This window comes from Eleutherodactylus coqui, chromosome 1, assembly GCF_035609145.1.
Source record: "Eleutherodactylus coqui strain aEleCoq1 chromosome 1, aEleCoq1.hap1, whole genome shotgun sequence".
Classification (NCBI taxonomy): Eukaryota; Metazoa; Chordata; class Amphibia; order Anura; family Eleutherodactylidae; genus Eleutherodactylus; species Eleutherodactylus coqui.
The window spans coordinates 480,639,274-480,656,406 of record NC_089837.1 but is presented as its reverse complement, the minus strand read 5'-3'; the positions used below and the strand labels follow the sequence as shown (position 1 = coordinate 480,656,406).

The following is a 17,133-nucleotide window of genomic DNA, read 5'->3' as shown; positions in this document are numbered from 1 at the left end:
GATCACATATGATCCAGCGCTATCCCGCAGCGGGAGCCGGCTGTCAGTCACAGCCGGCGTCTCGCTGCAACAGCGGGTGGGCATCAGAGATGCGCCCACCACTGTTAACCCCTTCCCTGCCGCGATCTAAGTAGATCGCGGCAGGGAAAGAGTTCACAGCGGGAGCGCGGCTCCCTCTGTGTCTCCGGCCGGAACTCGTGATGTCATCGCGAGAGCCCGGCCTGTCACCATGGCAACAGGACGCCAGACACTGGCGTCCTGTATTGCCTATGCCTGAGATCGCTGTATGAGCGATAAGGCATGGGAGAGCAGTAGCTCTGCCATGCCTTATGACAGCGATCATCAGGGCAGTGGTTAAAGTCCCTCAGAGGGACACAAACAGTGTAAAAAAAAGAAAGATTTAAAAAATGAATTTAAAAAAATGTAAAAAAAAAGAGTAAAAAAAACATTTTTTATGCTTTTTCTCAGATTAGCATAAAAAAAGGTAAAAAAAAAATAAAACCCCACATATTTGGTATTGTCGCATCCGTAACGATGCGTACAATAAGTTGCACATGCTTTTGACTGTGCACGGAAAAAAACGCTAAAAAAAAAGCTAAAAAACTGAGGTAAAATGCTCATTTTTAGCATTTTGCCTCACTAAAAACGCAATAAAAGTGATCAAAAAAGCCGTATGTACGCCAAAATGGTACCAATAAAATCTACAGCTCGTCTCGCAAAAAATAAGCCCTCATAGAGCTCTGTATATCAAAAAATAAAAAAGTTACGTGACTTTGAATGCAGCAATTTAGAATAGAAAAAAGATTTCCAAAAAAAAGGGTTTTTATTGCAGAAAAGTGGGAAAACCTAAAAAAAATGTTAGAATTTTGGTATCGTTGTAACCGTACCGGTCTGCAGAAAAAATGGAAAGTCTCATTTATGCTGCATGATTAACGGTGTAAAAAAAAAATAAAAAAATCTATGGCAGAATTGATGCGTTTTCTCTCTCTGCTATCATTAAAAAAAAATAAAAAATTTTACAATATAGTCTATGTACCCAAAATTGGCATCGATAAAAACTACATTTCGCCACGCAAAAAACAAGCCCTCATACGGCCGCGTCGACGGAAAAATAAAAAAGTTATGGCTTTTGATAAACGGAGAAGAAAATCCGCCAAAAATTGTTGCGTCCTTAAGCCCAAAATAGGCCATGTCATGAAGGGGTTAAAGGGGTTTTCCAGTGAAATACTATTGATAACCTATCATCAGGATAGGTCATCATTAGTCGATCAGCTGGGGTCCATCACCGATCAGCTGAGCGGGCATGTGCTGTCAGCACCGCATTAACACAGAAGTCACAGCAGAAGCCTCTGCGCTGACCTCTGTGTAGTGGCCGGTGCTTGTAACTGCAGTAACGGCTCTCACTGAAATCAAAGGGAGCCATGCCTGCACTTACTAGCAACGGGCACTATAAGGAGGTCGGCACAGAGGTTTCTGCTGCAACCTCTGTGTATTCGGAGCCGAAGTCTCTATGTCAACCTCCCATGTAGTGGACGGTGCTTGTAACTGCAGGTACGGCTGCCATTGATTTCAGTGACAGCCATGCCTGCAGTTACAAGCGCCGGCCACTACACAGAGGTTGGCATGGAGGCTTACACTCCGACCTCATTATTATTATGGCGCTGACAGCATGCACCCGCCCTTCTTTGCATATATGCAAATAATTAGTTCACATTTGTGCTGGAGCTTATCTCTTGTTTGGTGGCAAGAATAAGTCAACGGGCCTCTTGGGTGCCAGTTGGATCTGTTATGAATGGAAGCCAAAAGGTTTGCATAAAGAAATATAAAAGAGTCTTAGATACTTTGGAACTTTTCTATTTCCTGTAACCACAAGTTTGTTTGTAACCTTTACTTCTTATTTTACTAGACAGTCTCATTAAAAAAAGGGGAAAAAAACCTGCTCTAACAAAGCGCCAGTGTTGCCCAAAGCAACCAATCAAATCATCAATCATCTGTCTTGCAAAGGAGAGCGCTCTATCAGGGTCTTAATTTGCAACGCTGACACTTTGTTAGACACTGGTCTTCATGTAGAAAACATTCTATGTTGTACCATCTTGTCACAAAAACAGACGTCCTAAATATTAGTACCAGTAACACTGGTAATATTGTCGGCGACCCACTAGAGTCGAAGTTGTACAAATGATCGTTCCTGTCACACTGCTGGGACTTCTAGGGCATAAACTGACCTTACAACAGGAGATGGAATACCAGGACGGATTACGTGAGCATTTCGCTTTTCTCACCATCAAATCATGGAAGAAAAACAGCTAGGGCACCTGTGATTTAAAAAAAATGTGATTGACCCACGTAACATACGTAAAAGTAAAAAAAAAAAATTCCACAGAAAAATGCACCATTTGGGGTGTATTTCTTAATTGCCTATTCAACTACAACGTCTGGAGGCTTGTTTTTGTCACAAAAAATGACAAAAAGGATTCCTCCAGCTTCATAAATGGCTCAAAACCAGATATATCACCGACCAGACATTGGGAGGTTCTTTGTATTCCATAAAGCATGAGTATATACATGGTGAAGACGATGTTTCGGCCATAATGTGGCCTTTCTCCAGCATCAAAACTGAATTTTAAAAAAAGGTACGTTTATTTCTTTTGCATGCATGTGTGACACTGGCTTAAGGGCTTATTTAGACGACGGTATATCGGCTCGGTTTTCACGCCGAGTCGATATACAGTGTCCTTGTCTGCAGCGGGGGGGGGGGGGGGGGGGATGGAAGAGCCAGGAGCAGGAACTGAGCTCCTGCCCCCTCTCCTCCCTTTGCCACTATTTGCAATGGGAGGGGTGAGATGGGGGCAGAGCTAAGTCCCAGCGCTTAGCTCCGCCCTGTCCCGCCCCTCCCATTGCAAATAGTGTCGAGGGGCGGGGAAGGGGCGGGAGCTCCGTTCCTGCTCCTGGCTCTTCCATCCTCCCCCCCTGCAGACAAGGGCACTGTATATTGGCTCGGCGTGAAAACTGAGCCGATATACCGTCGTCTAAATAAGCCCTTAGGGGGAAATTTTGCTCCTTTCTCACAGCAACGATCAGCACAAATCCTCGGAATGGCAATTAAATGCCTATTTAGGTCAGCTGTCTTCTTTTCCCAGGGTTGTACGTAGGGTAATTACCTCCCCCTCTCTTTTTTCCAGCTGCCATAGAAGTCTATGGGAGCTTGCTGCATAACATGGCAAAAGACAGGGCAAGACCTATCTTTTCACGCAATGTATAAAAAAGGCGACCGAAAAGATCGATTAGGTCTTATTTTTTCTCGCACAAATATTTTCGTTCGTCTGAATGAAACAGTTGAAATACAACGGATCTCATAGTCTCGCTTTTTGTGCGACTTTTTTACACGCTGAAATGCCTGCGGAAATATGGTTGCCTGAATAAGCCCTTAAGGCTGGGTTCACACACGACTTATTCCCAGCGTAAATCTCGCGACTTTTCGCTGCTGCCAAACCGCGAGATTTACGCTGGGAAAGCGCTGCTTCAAAACTCGCGGCACTTAGTCGCGGGTTTTGAAGTGGCCTGGCAGCACGCTTATCCATTGCAGCCATAGAGGAGAGCGCGGCCGCAGCGGAAAAAAAAAGAATGGATATGTTGCGGCTGGCGAATCTGCTCCGCAATGCTTCTGCCAGCTTTGCTGCGATGGATTCGCCGTCCCGTGCGGACGAGATTTCTGATAATGCTGTTCCATTTAGTGGTTATTCTTCTACGGCCCCTGAAGCCTGCGAGTGGCTCAGTGGTCAGGTGCAGAATGAACAACACATGACTGCCCGCTGCTTCTTCTGGATTCTGTGTGGCGGGCAACGGGGCAGCAGTGCTGGACGGAGAGCGGTAGGGATAGGTGAGTATTTAATTTTTATTAATTTTAAGCCCTCTTAACTTTATTTTTAATTCCCAGGAAACGCTTTAAAATGTGCCAGTTGATCTCAATGGCTGAATGAAATTTTCTGTAGTAACTCTGCCCCCCTGTATGACTCAATGGCTTCTGTCAGATGTGTAAGCCCAAGGCGAGCACCTAGATGGTGAGTGAAGAGACTTAAGAGGCCATTTACGCTCCTCTGGGTAATATGCAAATAAGGGATTGTTTCATCTCCCTTATTTGTAGATTACCCAGAGGAGCACGAATGGCCATTTGAGTCTCCTCACGCACTGTCTAGGTGCTCTCCTTAAGGAGAAAAGATAGCGTTTCTGACCCCGTCCCAGGCCTCTCACTAGCAAAGCCAGACTCCTACTGTATACTGAAGATGGACAAATACCCTGAAACAGCTGTCTATGCATGGGCGCTGACTTTGTTTTCAATTCCTGGTCATTGTTACAAGGCTTGTATAAAGAATCTAACATTGATTTTAGGGATTGCTGCCTTCCAATAGGTGGCACTGTGAAGTTATTGTTTCATCTCCCTTATTAGCCCAAGGAGTATACGTCTGCGGAGGCATCAGTCATCCACAGGCTCCCATTATGAATAAATAGATATCACGTTGTATACTGTTTAGTGGAGATCAGCTGTGTAAGAAAGCACAGCTGGAAAAAATGTTATACCGACTCACACCAGCCTGATGGAAGTCAGAAGGACACTAGATTTATCTCTGTCGGGTGAATGGGGACCTATGGAAACATTAACACATAAACTGTGAGTTTTCTCCTGAACTACACGTTACATGTGTTACACAAAGGCAGTTTGCTCTTCACCTAACTCCTATTTATTAGGGCATCTCAGGAGCTCCAGAACTATAAATTCATTTTGAAGGCTTCTGTAGTAAGGCACATGGCCAGTCATTAAAGAGTTAACTTCACCCCAGTGGCTGACTTCACATGTGCTGATGTCATAAAAAACCCATTGTTGAGGACTCCATAAAAAGGTTCCATCCTGCCACATTCAGTGCCATCTTGGATGTGCCTGCGGACCTTGAGCTTGACTACCCAACAAATGCCCACCTTGATGTAATTTGGAGGTTCTAGCAGGGAACAGCCTTCACCCAGGATTACTCCTTCATGAGGACAGCGCTGCCACCCTCTTCACAGGGGCGTCTGCCATGGAGCGGGAGCCGGAAGGGAGAAAGGGGACGGTTGTTCCTTGTAAGTATGGTAAATTGGGCATATTCTGTGTAATATTGGCATTAACCTCTTAAGCCCGGAGGAAGGGCGATCCTTCAGCCATGGTTTCCCAGAGGTTTCCTCCACAGGGGGTTTTTCCTCTCCTGAGTGCTGAAGGATGACTCTTCGTGAGTCGGGGGTGCGCCATTTACAATCTGATTATAAATAAATCTTTGACAATTTAAACCCAATTGACCTGTTTTGTGTATTTATTCTGTATTGTTTGGTTTTGTTCATTCTGCTTGAGAATCCGGGTCCGTTACATATCACAGTCACACGGGGAAGTCTGGTACAAATAGGAGGGAGCCTGTACAGTCATCATGCGGTGCCTGCTGGACTGGATATGACCGATGTCGGTTTGACAGTTCAGCCATGTGAGAAGGTGCCTCACGGTTACATATCACAGTCACACGGGGAGGTCTGGTACAAATAGGAGGGAGCCTGTACAGTCATCATACGGTACCTACTGAAGGGGATATTGGTCTGCTTGGCATTTGCGCCTGGACCCTGTTGCCCCAATTAGGCACATGATGTATTCGGAGCCTGAGAAGTCCTACATTTCTGCAGAGATTTCTTCCGGCTACCCTTCTCCTTTTTCTGTGAGCAGATAGTAGTTGTTTAAATATTGACTATTGCTGAAAATCGCTGCTTCAAACAATTATTTGAGTAAAATTGCACCGGTAAAGGTACCATTAGCAACTACTATGGTATTAAGACTGGGAAAACTAGATGAGATAACCATGGAAGAAGGAGGTTAGCAGTCTTACCACCCCTGAAGACCACTTGTGTGAACTTAGAACATCACAGGCCTTGGTGCTCTTTGAACAGGCAGGGAAGTCTGCTAAGACTTTGGATGGCACCAAAGAGGAGTGAGCGCAGTGGTGAGCTAAGACCCCGGAGAGGATATTAGGGGTCCAGTCGAAGGTATGATAGGTACCAATTCTGAGGACAATAGAGAAGGGCTACAGCATTGGACTGGGTGCTGAAAGACCTGCGGTGTAGCCTAAATGTGGCAACTGATCCTCTCGCACTATTCACAAATTCACCTTCAAAATGGCCATCCCTATCCAAAATGTTTTTTTTTATGACTGGTAACATTAGAGGTTCAATAATACCAAGACCAACGTTACCAATAACAGTATAAAAGGGACAAATAATGGCGCCACATCATGATCCCATATTACCACCATAGTGATTAATACCAACAAAGTGTCACTGAATAAAGACCACTACAAAGATCAGTACTACAAATAATAACACTATATAAGGGCCAAGTAATACCGCCGCATCATGACCACAGATTACGCCACGTAGTGATGATATTGCCAATGATAACACTATATGAGGGCCAAATAATACCCTCAGACCGTGACCACATAATACTACAAGTGTTACTGAACACTCTTTAACCCTTTCCCTCCCCATGACGTAATGTTACGTCATGGGAGCAGGGTACTTCTCGCAAAATGACGTACCCTTACATTATAGGGATAGTGCGAGATCATGACAGATCACGCGCTATCCAGCCGCGGGAGCCGTTGGTCACCAATAGCCGGACTCCTGCTGCAACTGCAGGGGTGCATCAGAGATGTGCACAGCTCCCTCTGTGACTTCAGCCGGCTTTCGCAATGTTATCGCAGAGAGCCTGATACCAGCGTCCTGTATTGCCATTGCCTGTGATCGCTGTAAGAAGCGATAAGGCATTGCAGGAGAGAAGTCCTGCAATGCCTTATTGTAGCGATCATCGGTGGTATGGTGTAAGTCCTGTACAATAAATCAAATACACTTTCTATTCTGCACTGCAAAAAGTGTAAAAAAAAATGCTAAAAAACAGGCAAAATGCTAATTTTTAGCATATTGCCTCCCAAAAAACGCAATAAAAGTGATTAAAAAAAACCATATGTATCCCATGTATCCCAAAATGGTACCAATCAAAACTACAGCTCGTCCCACAAAAAATAAGCCCTCATAGAGCTCCGTTCATGGAAAAATAAAAAAGTTATAGGACTTTGAATGCAGCGAATTAGAAAAACAAATTTCCTAAAAAGGTTTTTATTATAGAAAAGTAGAAAAACCTAAAAAAAATGTAAGAATTTTGGTATCGCTGTAACCGTACCGACGCGCAGTAAAAAATGTAGTGTGTCATTCATGCTGCATAATTCTATGGCAGAATTAATGCGTTTTCTCTCCCCACGATCCTAAAAAAAATAATAAAAATTTTACAATATAGTCTATGTACCCAAAAATGGCACCGATAAAAACTACACTTTGCCACGCAAAAAACAAGCCCTTATACAGCTGTGTCGACAGAAAAATAAAAAAGTTATGGCTTTTGAAAAATGGAGATGAAAATCTACCAAAAATTGTTTGGTCCTCAACGCCAAAGTAGGCCATGTCCTTAAGGGGTTAAAGACCGTGATTCAGTGACCATATAGCAGAATATACTGCATCTACGCAGGCACTGTACAGGCATTATAAATGATTATGGTACGACTATATCCAGTGATCCCAACTGAAATTCACTCTGACTGGAGTCATTCAGTTTTCCTTTTTCTTCATCTGGGGGCATCAGAAGAGGTCTAGGGGCACATGACGAGAACATTGTTCTTCCTCTATACAAGTCACTGGTCAGACCACACATGGAACATTGTGGACAGTTTGGGGCACCGGTACTCAAGAAGGACATATCAGGACTTTAGCAGGTACAAAGGCGGCAACTAAAGTAATAAGCAGAATGGGTCGACTGCAATACCCAGCAGGGGTGTAACTATAGGGGATGCAGTGGCACCCGGGCCCAGGAGCCTTAGTGGGGCCATAAGGCCTCTCTTGTCCATACAGGGAGCCCAGTACTATGAACAAAGCATTATAGTTGGGGGCCCTGTTACAGATTTTGCATTGGGGCCCAGGAGCTTCAAGGTACGCCTCTGACAGAGAGGTTATCAAAATTGGGGTTATTTAGTTTAGAGGAAACACGGCTGAGGGGCGACCTAATAACTATGGGGACAAAACAGAGATCTCTCCCATCATCTATTATACCCAGGACTCTGACTGTAACAAGGGGCGCCCTCTACATTTAGAGGACAGAAGGTTTCTACACTGACACAGAAGGGGGTTCTTTACTGTAAGAGCAGTGAGACTATGGAACCTTCTGCCTGAGGAAGTGGTGATGGCGAAAAAAACTGTAGTGGGTAGTCACCCTTAGGGTGCGTTCACACGAGCGTGTTTTTGTGCATACTTAGGTGCTTACATATGTCCACACCTAGGTATGAGCAAAAACACGCGTGATCACAGCTGCGTGCTCGTTGTCAATGGAGCCGTGGCTGCTGCCGGCGGCTCCATTGAAAACAATGGTCTGCTGGAACCCCTGCATTCTTTGTCAGGGAAGGGCTTTACATATAAGCCTTTCCCTGAAAAAGAAACATTTTAGTGCAAAAATAAAAGAGTACAAGAGGGGTCTGGACACCTGCTATTGAGTGTAACACTATTACATGTTATAGTCACTAATTACTTCAGAAGGGGATTATTCTGATTGTCAAGTAAGGAAGGAGGTTTTTTTTCTTAAATGAGAAAAATTGGCTTCTACCTCATTTTTTTTGCCTATCTCTGGATCAACATTGGGGGGTAATAGGCTGGATGGACATATGACTTTTTTAAACCTTACATACTGAGTTACTATGTTAGCTGCAAGGCAAATACATGTTTCTTTTAAGGATGTCATCCAAGCATTTTGATGCTCAGTATATAGACTGTGCAAAATTTTTTATAGGAGTCAGTGCTCTGTTTTTCTGATACAGTACTCCAATTTTGCCAGCTAACACCTCTGGTGGAGCTCTTTTTATTTTTACACACTTAGGGTGACTACCCACTACAGTTTTTTTTCACTGCGAAATTCGCATAAGCCCTTCACTGAAAAGCCAATTAAAAGTAGTGTAAAAAAAATTTACTTACCTGTCGGCCGCTGTTGTGTCCCCGCAGGATGAAGAACACATCTGCCGCATGCGGCAGATGTTTCCTTCATTCCCGCTAGTTAAAAAAGAATTCCCTGCTGCTACATCTGCCACATCTGTGGCAGATGCAGAGGGGATTCTTTAATTCTCTACCGCAGCTGTCACACACGTCAGCTGCGGTACAGGATTCTGCTGCCGGCAATTGATTTCAGGGAAGGGCTTTAAATATAAGCCCTTCTCTCAAAATCAAGTAAAAGTGGTTTAAAAAACAAAAAAAATACTCACCACCCTTCAGCTGTGGGGGCACAGCAGTATCTTCTTCTGCTGTCCCCTGCACTGTGGTGCTGATCTATCAGCAGGCGGCTTCATGAAAGAGCAGAATGTGATTGGCTGAGGTGCGCCATTGAAAGCAGTGGGTTTGCAGCAATGATTTTCGGGGAAGGGCTTGTAATATAAGCCCTTCCTTGAAAATCATGGCTAGCTGTAAAAAAAAATAAAAAAAAAAAAATATATATATATATATATATATATATATACTCACTCCGGCTCTTCTCTCCAGCACGGCAGTTGTCTTCCATGTTCCTGGAGCCCGGGGATTGATAAATCCCCGCCTCTAGAAAGCGCTGGTGTCATTGGCTGAGCGCTCAGCCAATCACAGGCAGCGCTCAGGCATTGATTGACAGCTGAGCGCTGCCTGTGATTGGTCACAGCGCTCAGCCAATCACAGGCAGCCCTCAGCTGTGGCAGAAATCCACAATATATTCCCTTTAATGTCAATGGGGCTAGCGCTGCTGCCACCAGCCCCATTGAAAACAATGAGTGATATCGCAGCATTTTCTCTGCGCTGCGAGGCACTCGATCACGCATCGCTAGAGAAAAAAACACTAGTGGGTAGAAGCCCTTAGTGAACTTGTTAATAAATCCTTTAATTTTGCTTCTCATCAAGAACTTAAAGGAAAATTTTCAGGTATTAGGAACCCCACCAGCTACGTACACTCCCATCTAAGGCCTTATCCACACAACCATATTTACACAGCTAATAGGCCGCATTAAAAAAAAATCGCCAAAAATCGCGACCATGTGAAGCATTGGATTCCAGTGTATTCATTCCGATGAATGATTGATTTTTGGATGGGTAAAAAAATTGTGGCGGGAAAAATAGCTACCATTTTCAGCCGCCGATTTTATACACCGCATGAAAAGATAGGTCTTGCCCTATCTTTTGCCGGGATACACAGCAAATTCCCGTAGACTCCTATGGAAGCGGAAAAAATGGAGAGGGGGGAGTTACCCGGCGTACAGCGTTGAGAAAAGAAGACCGCTGGCTCTATTTAAGCATTATTAGATCATTTTGAGGATTTCTGGCGATCGCTGGTGTTTAAGGCTTCTGCGGATTTTTTTGCGGTTACGCAGCAGGCCGCCATATGAATGGCTGGAAATACGCCAATTAAGATCAGGACTCGATCACGGCAAATCTTCATTCATGCGATGAAAGGCTGTGTACAGATGAACGTAAAACGCATACGGTCGTGTGAAGGAGGCCTAAATAAGTAAAGACGTGATGCTTTCTGACACTCATAACACCAATTACTATAATTAGCCAAATAAGCCCAGAATAAACAGATGTATATGAGAATTGTAATGGAAGACTTTGTACACAAGAGTTTGGGGAGGATGTGGTTATTCTGGTAAGTTTGATGAATCAGAAGAAAGAAAATGGACCAAATGGAATGAATAATTAAACAGTCTACAAACTTCCGCCTTGACAGTATAACACATTAAGGGCTAATGAGTTCTTGCAGTGTGCCAAGCTCTTGACGGACGTAGTCATGTTGATCCTATGTGAGAACAGCACATTTGCTTATGAGAAACTGTTTTATGCCTCCTTCACAAATTCAATTTTTTCAGCGTTTTTAAACGCTGGTAAAAAAAAAAAGCTATGGATTTTCTTAGTGTTTTTTTTAATTTTGTTGCATTTGTTCAATAGAGAAGCTTATGGGAAAAACGCCAAAAAGATATCCAGGGCACGCTGCATGCAAAAAAGATGCCTTAGGCCTCTTTCACAGGGCCGTATGCGTTTTACGCTCGGCCGATCGCGGCTAAAAATGAAAGATTGGCTGCGATCAAGTCCTGATCTTAATTGGCGTTTTCTCATCCATTCACACGGGTGGCTGCGGCGTATCTGCGAATGAATATGCGCAGCGCAAAAATCCTTTGATCGTCAGAAATCCTTGGAATGACTGCTAATGCTTAAATAGGGCTGCTGACTGAACTGCTACGTGACGTCTCACTGAGGTGACCAGACATCCCGATTTAGAAGTGTCACTATTATTGCTAGGAATAGTATTAGGGTCACTAGTACTGCTGGGGCTTCTGTGGGGGTCTGCATTATTGCTGGGGCTTCTGTGGGGGGTCACTAGTATTGCTGGGGCTTTTGTGGGGTGTCACTATTATTGCTGGGGATACTGTGGGGAGACACTTTTACTACTGTGGGGGGTCACTATCGTTGCTGGGTATACTGTAGGTATCAATATTAGTGCTGGGGCTGATATAGGGTAGCGCTAATACTACTGGGACTACTGTGGGGCTCACTATTACTACTGGGGCTACTGTGGGGGTCACTATTACTACTGGGGCTACTGTGGGGGTCACTATTACTACTGGGGGTATTGTGGGAGTCACTATTATTGCTGGGGCTGGTATAGGGGAGCTCCAATATTACTTCGGCCACTTTAAGGGGTCATCATTATTGCTGGGGCTGGTATAGGGGACACTATTACAACTGAGCCCACTCTACACGTGGCAGCGTACCTCAAGTTGACTTAGGTGTGATTACACATTGCAGAAATGCTGGGAAATGTAAATGCCGCGGAGTAAATTTCCACAGCTAAAAAAACTGTCAAAATCTGTACCATTGTCAGCAGCCTGGTCAGGAAGCCGGGGAGTGCGGACAGTGTGAAGCCTACGGAGGAGGTGAGGGGGAGCACCTCATATCAGCTGGCTCTCCTTGCTGGTAGGCGTATGGAGGGAGAACATGCCTGGAGCGTCCCCAGTAGGGCTCCGTAGACGCCGCCAGACCTGAGGTGCCATATCTGGGCTGAGGCGTGTTGGCGGCCTTGCTCTCCGTGACTGTCTCTCCTCAACAAGAGAATAAGCAACGGCCATCACCTGCAGCCTGCAGACTTTTGGCCATGTATGCTGGCAGCAGTGTGGAGCTACTCCAGGACAGCATCCACAAATTTCTCCTAAGGCCTTAGGTTCACGAGCCTGCACGGTTTCCTTGTGCAGAATCCCGCAGCGGATTCCACCTGGCCTGCAGACATGAGGCCAAAAAAATACATTTTACTTACTTGTCTAGATGCTTCGGCGCTCTCCTCCATCACTGCCGGATCATTACCTGCGGATGCCCAATGAATCCTTATGGGCGCGTGTCGTTCCCACTCTCCAGTGGGATTCCAATGCATCAGATCACATGGCCTTTTTCCCGCGGCATGAAAGCACCCGACTGGCCAATATAGCTCTGGGCCAAAAAGATAGTCCTGGAACTATCTTTCAGGCCAGAATACGTCAGCCGCTGCATTGGCTATACCCTATGCCCCGCCCATTCCCATTGCAAACAGCCGGAGGGAAGGAGAGAGGAGGGGAGCCGGCGAGGGGAGGGAAGGAGATGCAACAGCATTGTGGCCTTGGCATATATGCATCGGGGTCCGTGCCATCTGAACGGGCGCACAAACGTTAGATTTGTGCGCCCGTTCACACGTTTCTACAGTGCCAGCGGGTGCACATAAAAACGCCTACAGCCATGTGAAGAAGGCCTCAGGCCAATGGCCGGATGCGTCTGAATGGATAATCATCAATCATACTAAGATGGTATAAAATATCTAATACAAAGTAAATCTGAAGATCACTGAGATTAGTATTAAAAGCTGCCTTTTCCCGTTCTTGACTGTTATAATTAGACTAGATGCATATAAACGGGGGCTGGGGTCTTATTCTAGCAGCAGTCAGTCTGACTCCAATTAATAGATAATAAATCTAGATTAAATAATTTCACTAACAATTAGATTTATGAATGGATTCTGCCTTGAAATCTCCCCTTTGTTCCTTAAAGAGTCAAGTGGATGATAGTCAAAGACAAACTAACTGTACGCTGGTGTGACTGCAGCAATTAACTCCTCAGGGAAGGTCTTAGAAAAGCATTGTTCCTTTAAGAAGATGAGCGGGTGTGTCGAGAGTAACTATGGAGACTTCAAGCGGAGAATAAAGGCAAATCTCTTGCAAGCAGTTTGGAGAAGAATATAAAGCAGACAGGAGCACAGAACAAGGGTAGGAAGATTCTGGGATGGTGAAGTTCAGGTGGGAGGTGAAGGTTGGCCATGAGACCTGAGAAGAAGAATCCTATCCTTATCATTGTCCCAGATGTCTCCTACTAACCTTCCTTGATAACTGATGCTGGGCTCGTGGGAAAAGATGGACATGAGGTGAGAAGATACAGTGTTGCTGGCTATGTATCACCTTTGTCACAAGTGCTTAGTTTATTTAGAATGGCTTTGTGCAACATTTAGTCTCGTTTGCATGTATTACATAGACGACGCTAGATATATTTATATATACAGCTCCTTGCCACCCGTTTCATCTCATCTAGTCATCGAGTTTATTTCAGCACCGGTTTCAGAAAACATTGGCGTAGAATTTGCACACAACTCGGGCATAGATGTCCTTTCGTGATTTCCATAGCCGAAGGCTCTGAGCTCTGGCGTAGGGTATAGAGAAGAGTTCTATAAATGCAGCGTGAATTACCGAACTGCAGGAAACATTTGATGCATTGCAAACCATACTTTGACCCAGCGCTTACTGACAGGCAATGCCGGGGTTATGATCATAATCAGTCCCCCTAACCACAGACAGTCACATGGCACAAATCATTGCCTGCCCGCCTGTCCTATGCTAGCAACACAAACATTGGCATATACTTTCTAATAGCTTTTGTCAGGCAGATCAGTGACAGATCTGTATGTTGTCTGTTCTAGCCTGCGCTTGGAAAGTGGGCACTGCGAGAAGTAGATGATGCCAGCCATGAGAGGGCTGCTGGCTCCTCAGAATACATTCCTAGATACCATAGCGACCAGGTTTGATGGAACACGTAAGTAATCAACACACGTTCTTACTTCTTCTCGATGTGTTGTTAGTTGCAGTTAAAGTAAGGCCGACTGTAGAGGCAATAATAAAAATTAATGATCCTAAACCCCTTAGGGAATTGTCCGTAGGATGCAGCGCATGTGGGGATTTGGTCAATTAGTGCGGATTTTGTTGCGTTTTTAACTGCAAAATTTGTCGTGATTTTTTTACACATACTTTAACCCTTTCCAATCCACTGTCTGAGCTCTGAAGACTTTATGATTTAAGGTTGTACAGCTCCGATGTTGGTAGACATCCGTCGGGGTTCTCTTACTGTATATTGCCAGCCTCTCTGCTGTCGGAGCCTATCCAACGTGTCACCTCATGCAGTACTGGCTTTAGCCAGCATATAGCGCTGTTGTATAATGGCAGAAAAAGAGTAAGCCCCCTAGGAAAACCAGGATACAAATTGGATTGGAAAGGGTTAATTGCGGAATTACATCTGGGGTGCATGCTGGAAATCCGCAACAACAATTCTGCAAGACATTCCTAATTCTGCAGCTTTGCCGCTACAGAATTGTGGTTTTGAGGTAAAGATGCGCAGATGTTAACAGGTGTGGAATTCAACATTGTAGAAATGCAGGAATGTCCGCGAGGACTAATCCCGTCCCATGTGAGGGACATGGATTATTATGTCCATTGGACTAAAGTGATCGGTTCCGACTAATGGCTCCAAGGGGAAATCATTCTATTCATTGCAGGTATCTTGCTAGTAAGGGCTTCAATAGATGGGTGCATGTGCAAATACGCTCGCCGCTATGGAGCGCATTAGCGCATGAAGCAAGGTTTTCTTGAGTTTTTTTGGCTATTCAAACCCCGCACTATTGCACAGGAGTTTGGAAAAAAAAAAGGAGTTCCTAGAAAAGCTACATGTAAGAAAGATAGGGCAAGTCCAATCTTTTCTCGTGCGTAGTATTAACATGCAAGAATGCTACCAGTGAAGACGAAAGCATTGAAATCAATGGTTTCGTTTCATCCCATTTTGTGGCTGTGATTTTCATGCCCACAAAATTAGACAAAAACATGTCCACGTGCTTAAGCCCTAATGGATCACAGGTATCATACGTGTTCTATGATGTTGCCTTCTGTAGTGGATGTTGGGGACATTTACAAATCTGGAAAACCTGCAATGATTGTAAATTTTCTCTTCTCCAATATAATGAAGTCCATCGCCGCTTGTAGCACTTGTGTGAAGGAGCCTGAAGAGTCAGGCCAAATTCACACGAGCGCACTCGTATTTGCACATACATAAGTGCTACGTATTTGCGGAACAGAATATGCTTTTTTGTGTGCATGTTGGTGTACTTTTTCCGCATGTTAGGGCTCTTTCACACGAGCGTATATCGGCCACCGTTTTCACGCAGCGTAAAAGCGCCTGGCCGTGCCAATATAGCACTGAGCGCTTTTACGCCGAGCCTGGAAAGATAGTCCTGGAACTATCTTTCCAGCCGGAATACGTCGGCCGCTGCATGGGCTCCTATGGAAGCCAATGACAGAGGCCAGAGAAGGGAGGGAGTTTAGTAGCGTTACCCTCTACTCTCCTCCCCTCTGGCTCTTTGCCCAATCCCATTGCTGGCTGCGGACAAGGGGCAGGGAGGGGGTAGGGGCTTAGCTCCGCCCTTATCCCACCCACTCCCATTGCTGATTGCAGGGAGGGGGCGGGAGCTTAGCTCCACCTCCATCCCACCCCCTCCCATTGCAAACAGCCGATGGGGAGGAGAGAGGAGGTGAGGCGACGAGGGGGAGGGAAGGAAAAGACAGATATAGCATTGTGGCCTCGGCGCATATACACCAGGGTTGTGATGTCTGAATGGGCGAACGAACGTTAGATTTGTGCGCCCATTCACACGTTTTTTGGCGCTGGTAGGCACACCTAAAAACACCCACAGCTGACTGAAAGTGCCCTGAGGCATGTGCACTTGTGTGGGGCAAGAAATACCAATTGAAATGGCTAATTAGTCTAATGAGTTCCAGATGTGTTCTTTTTCCTGCCCAATTAAGGGCTCTATCACACGGATGTATGGGTTTTTCGCAACTCATTTGCGCAGTGAATGAGGCTTTTGCTTTGTATTTGCGCATATTACTGTACTTTTTGCACACGCAAGGCCTTTATATGAGGCGTGACACCCCCCCCCCCCCCCCCCCCCCCACCGTGATTTACAAGGCTATTTAGTCTAATGAGGTCCAGGTGTTCTCTTTTTCACGTTGTGCATGGGAACGTTTGGTGCTCAAATACACTTAAAAATAGAGTATGCAGCGTTTTTTTTCCCGCTCGCACAAAAGATAAAGACTAGAATGAACCCATTGAAATTAGTGGTTTCTATTCCCTGTGTATTGCGCATGCCAATTTTGCACGTGCACATATGTTTTTGTGTAGTGGCCCTTGTGTTTCACGTATCTCCTAACATATCTTCCGTGCATTTGTGCATCCCCCATTGACTTTTATGAAGACTACCGGTGCACAAATGCGCAGAAAAAAATAGAGCACGTTGCGGATATTTTTGCACGGACGAAATGTGCAGGAAAAATACACGCATGTGAACGAACCCATTGAAATGAATGCGTTCTATATACCGCGTATTGCGCACGTAAATACGCCTGTGTGAATCTGGCCTCAAGAGTGAAGTGTACTCCTTGGCAGAGTAATTGAGATCGCTGGGTGGCTTCTAGCAGCATAATCATAATAATATTACAGAAGGAGTCAAGAGATCCTTAGTCACAAAGAATTAGCATTTCTGGCTTCCTACAGCATTGTAAAAACTGACATTTTCATGTCAACATGCAGAGTTATTTCTATAACAGAAGAGACCCTGCTGACCGTTCCACGTCGTACAGACAAGGATTGCCTGGGAGGAAGCAGCCCCCTTCCCCGCTG

The 17,133-nt window shown here is 45.0% G+C and overlaps 1 protein-coding gene across 1 annotated transcript in view; it reads left to right on the top strand.

Moving 5' to 3' along the window:
* Nucleotides 1-13,534: 13,534 nt before the first annotated feature.
* Nucleotides 13,535-17,133, top strand: part of KCNH3 (potassium voltage-gated channel subfamily H member 3) — a 71,746-nt gene continuing 68,147 nt past the window's right edge. Inside the window, exons 1-2 of the mRNA XM_066585548.1 lie at nucleotides 13,535-13,561; nucleotides 14,111-14,223. Of these exons, the coding sequence (XP_066441645.1) occupies nucleotides 14,145-14,223 (79 nt within the window). The 5' untranslated portion in view covers nucleotides 13,535-13,561; nucleotides 14,111-14,144. The remainder of the gene's footprint in view (nucleotides 13,562-14,110; nucleotides 14,224-17,133) is intronic.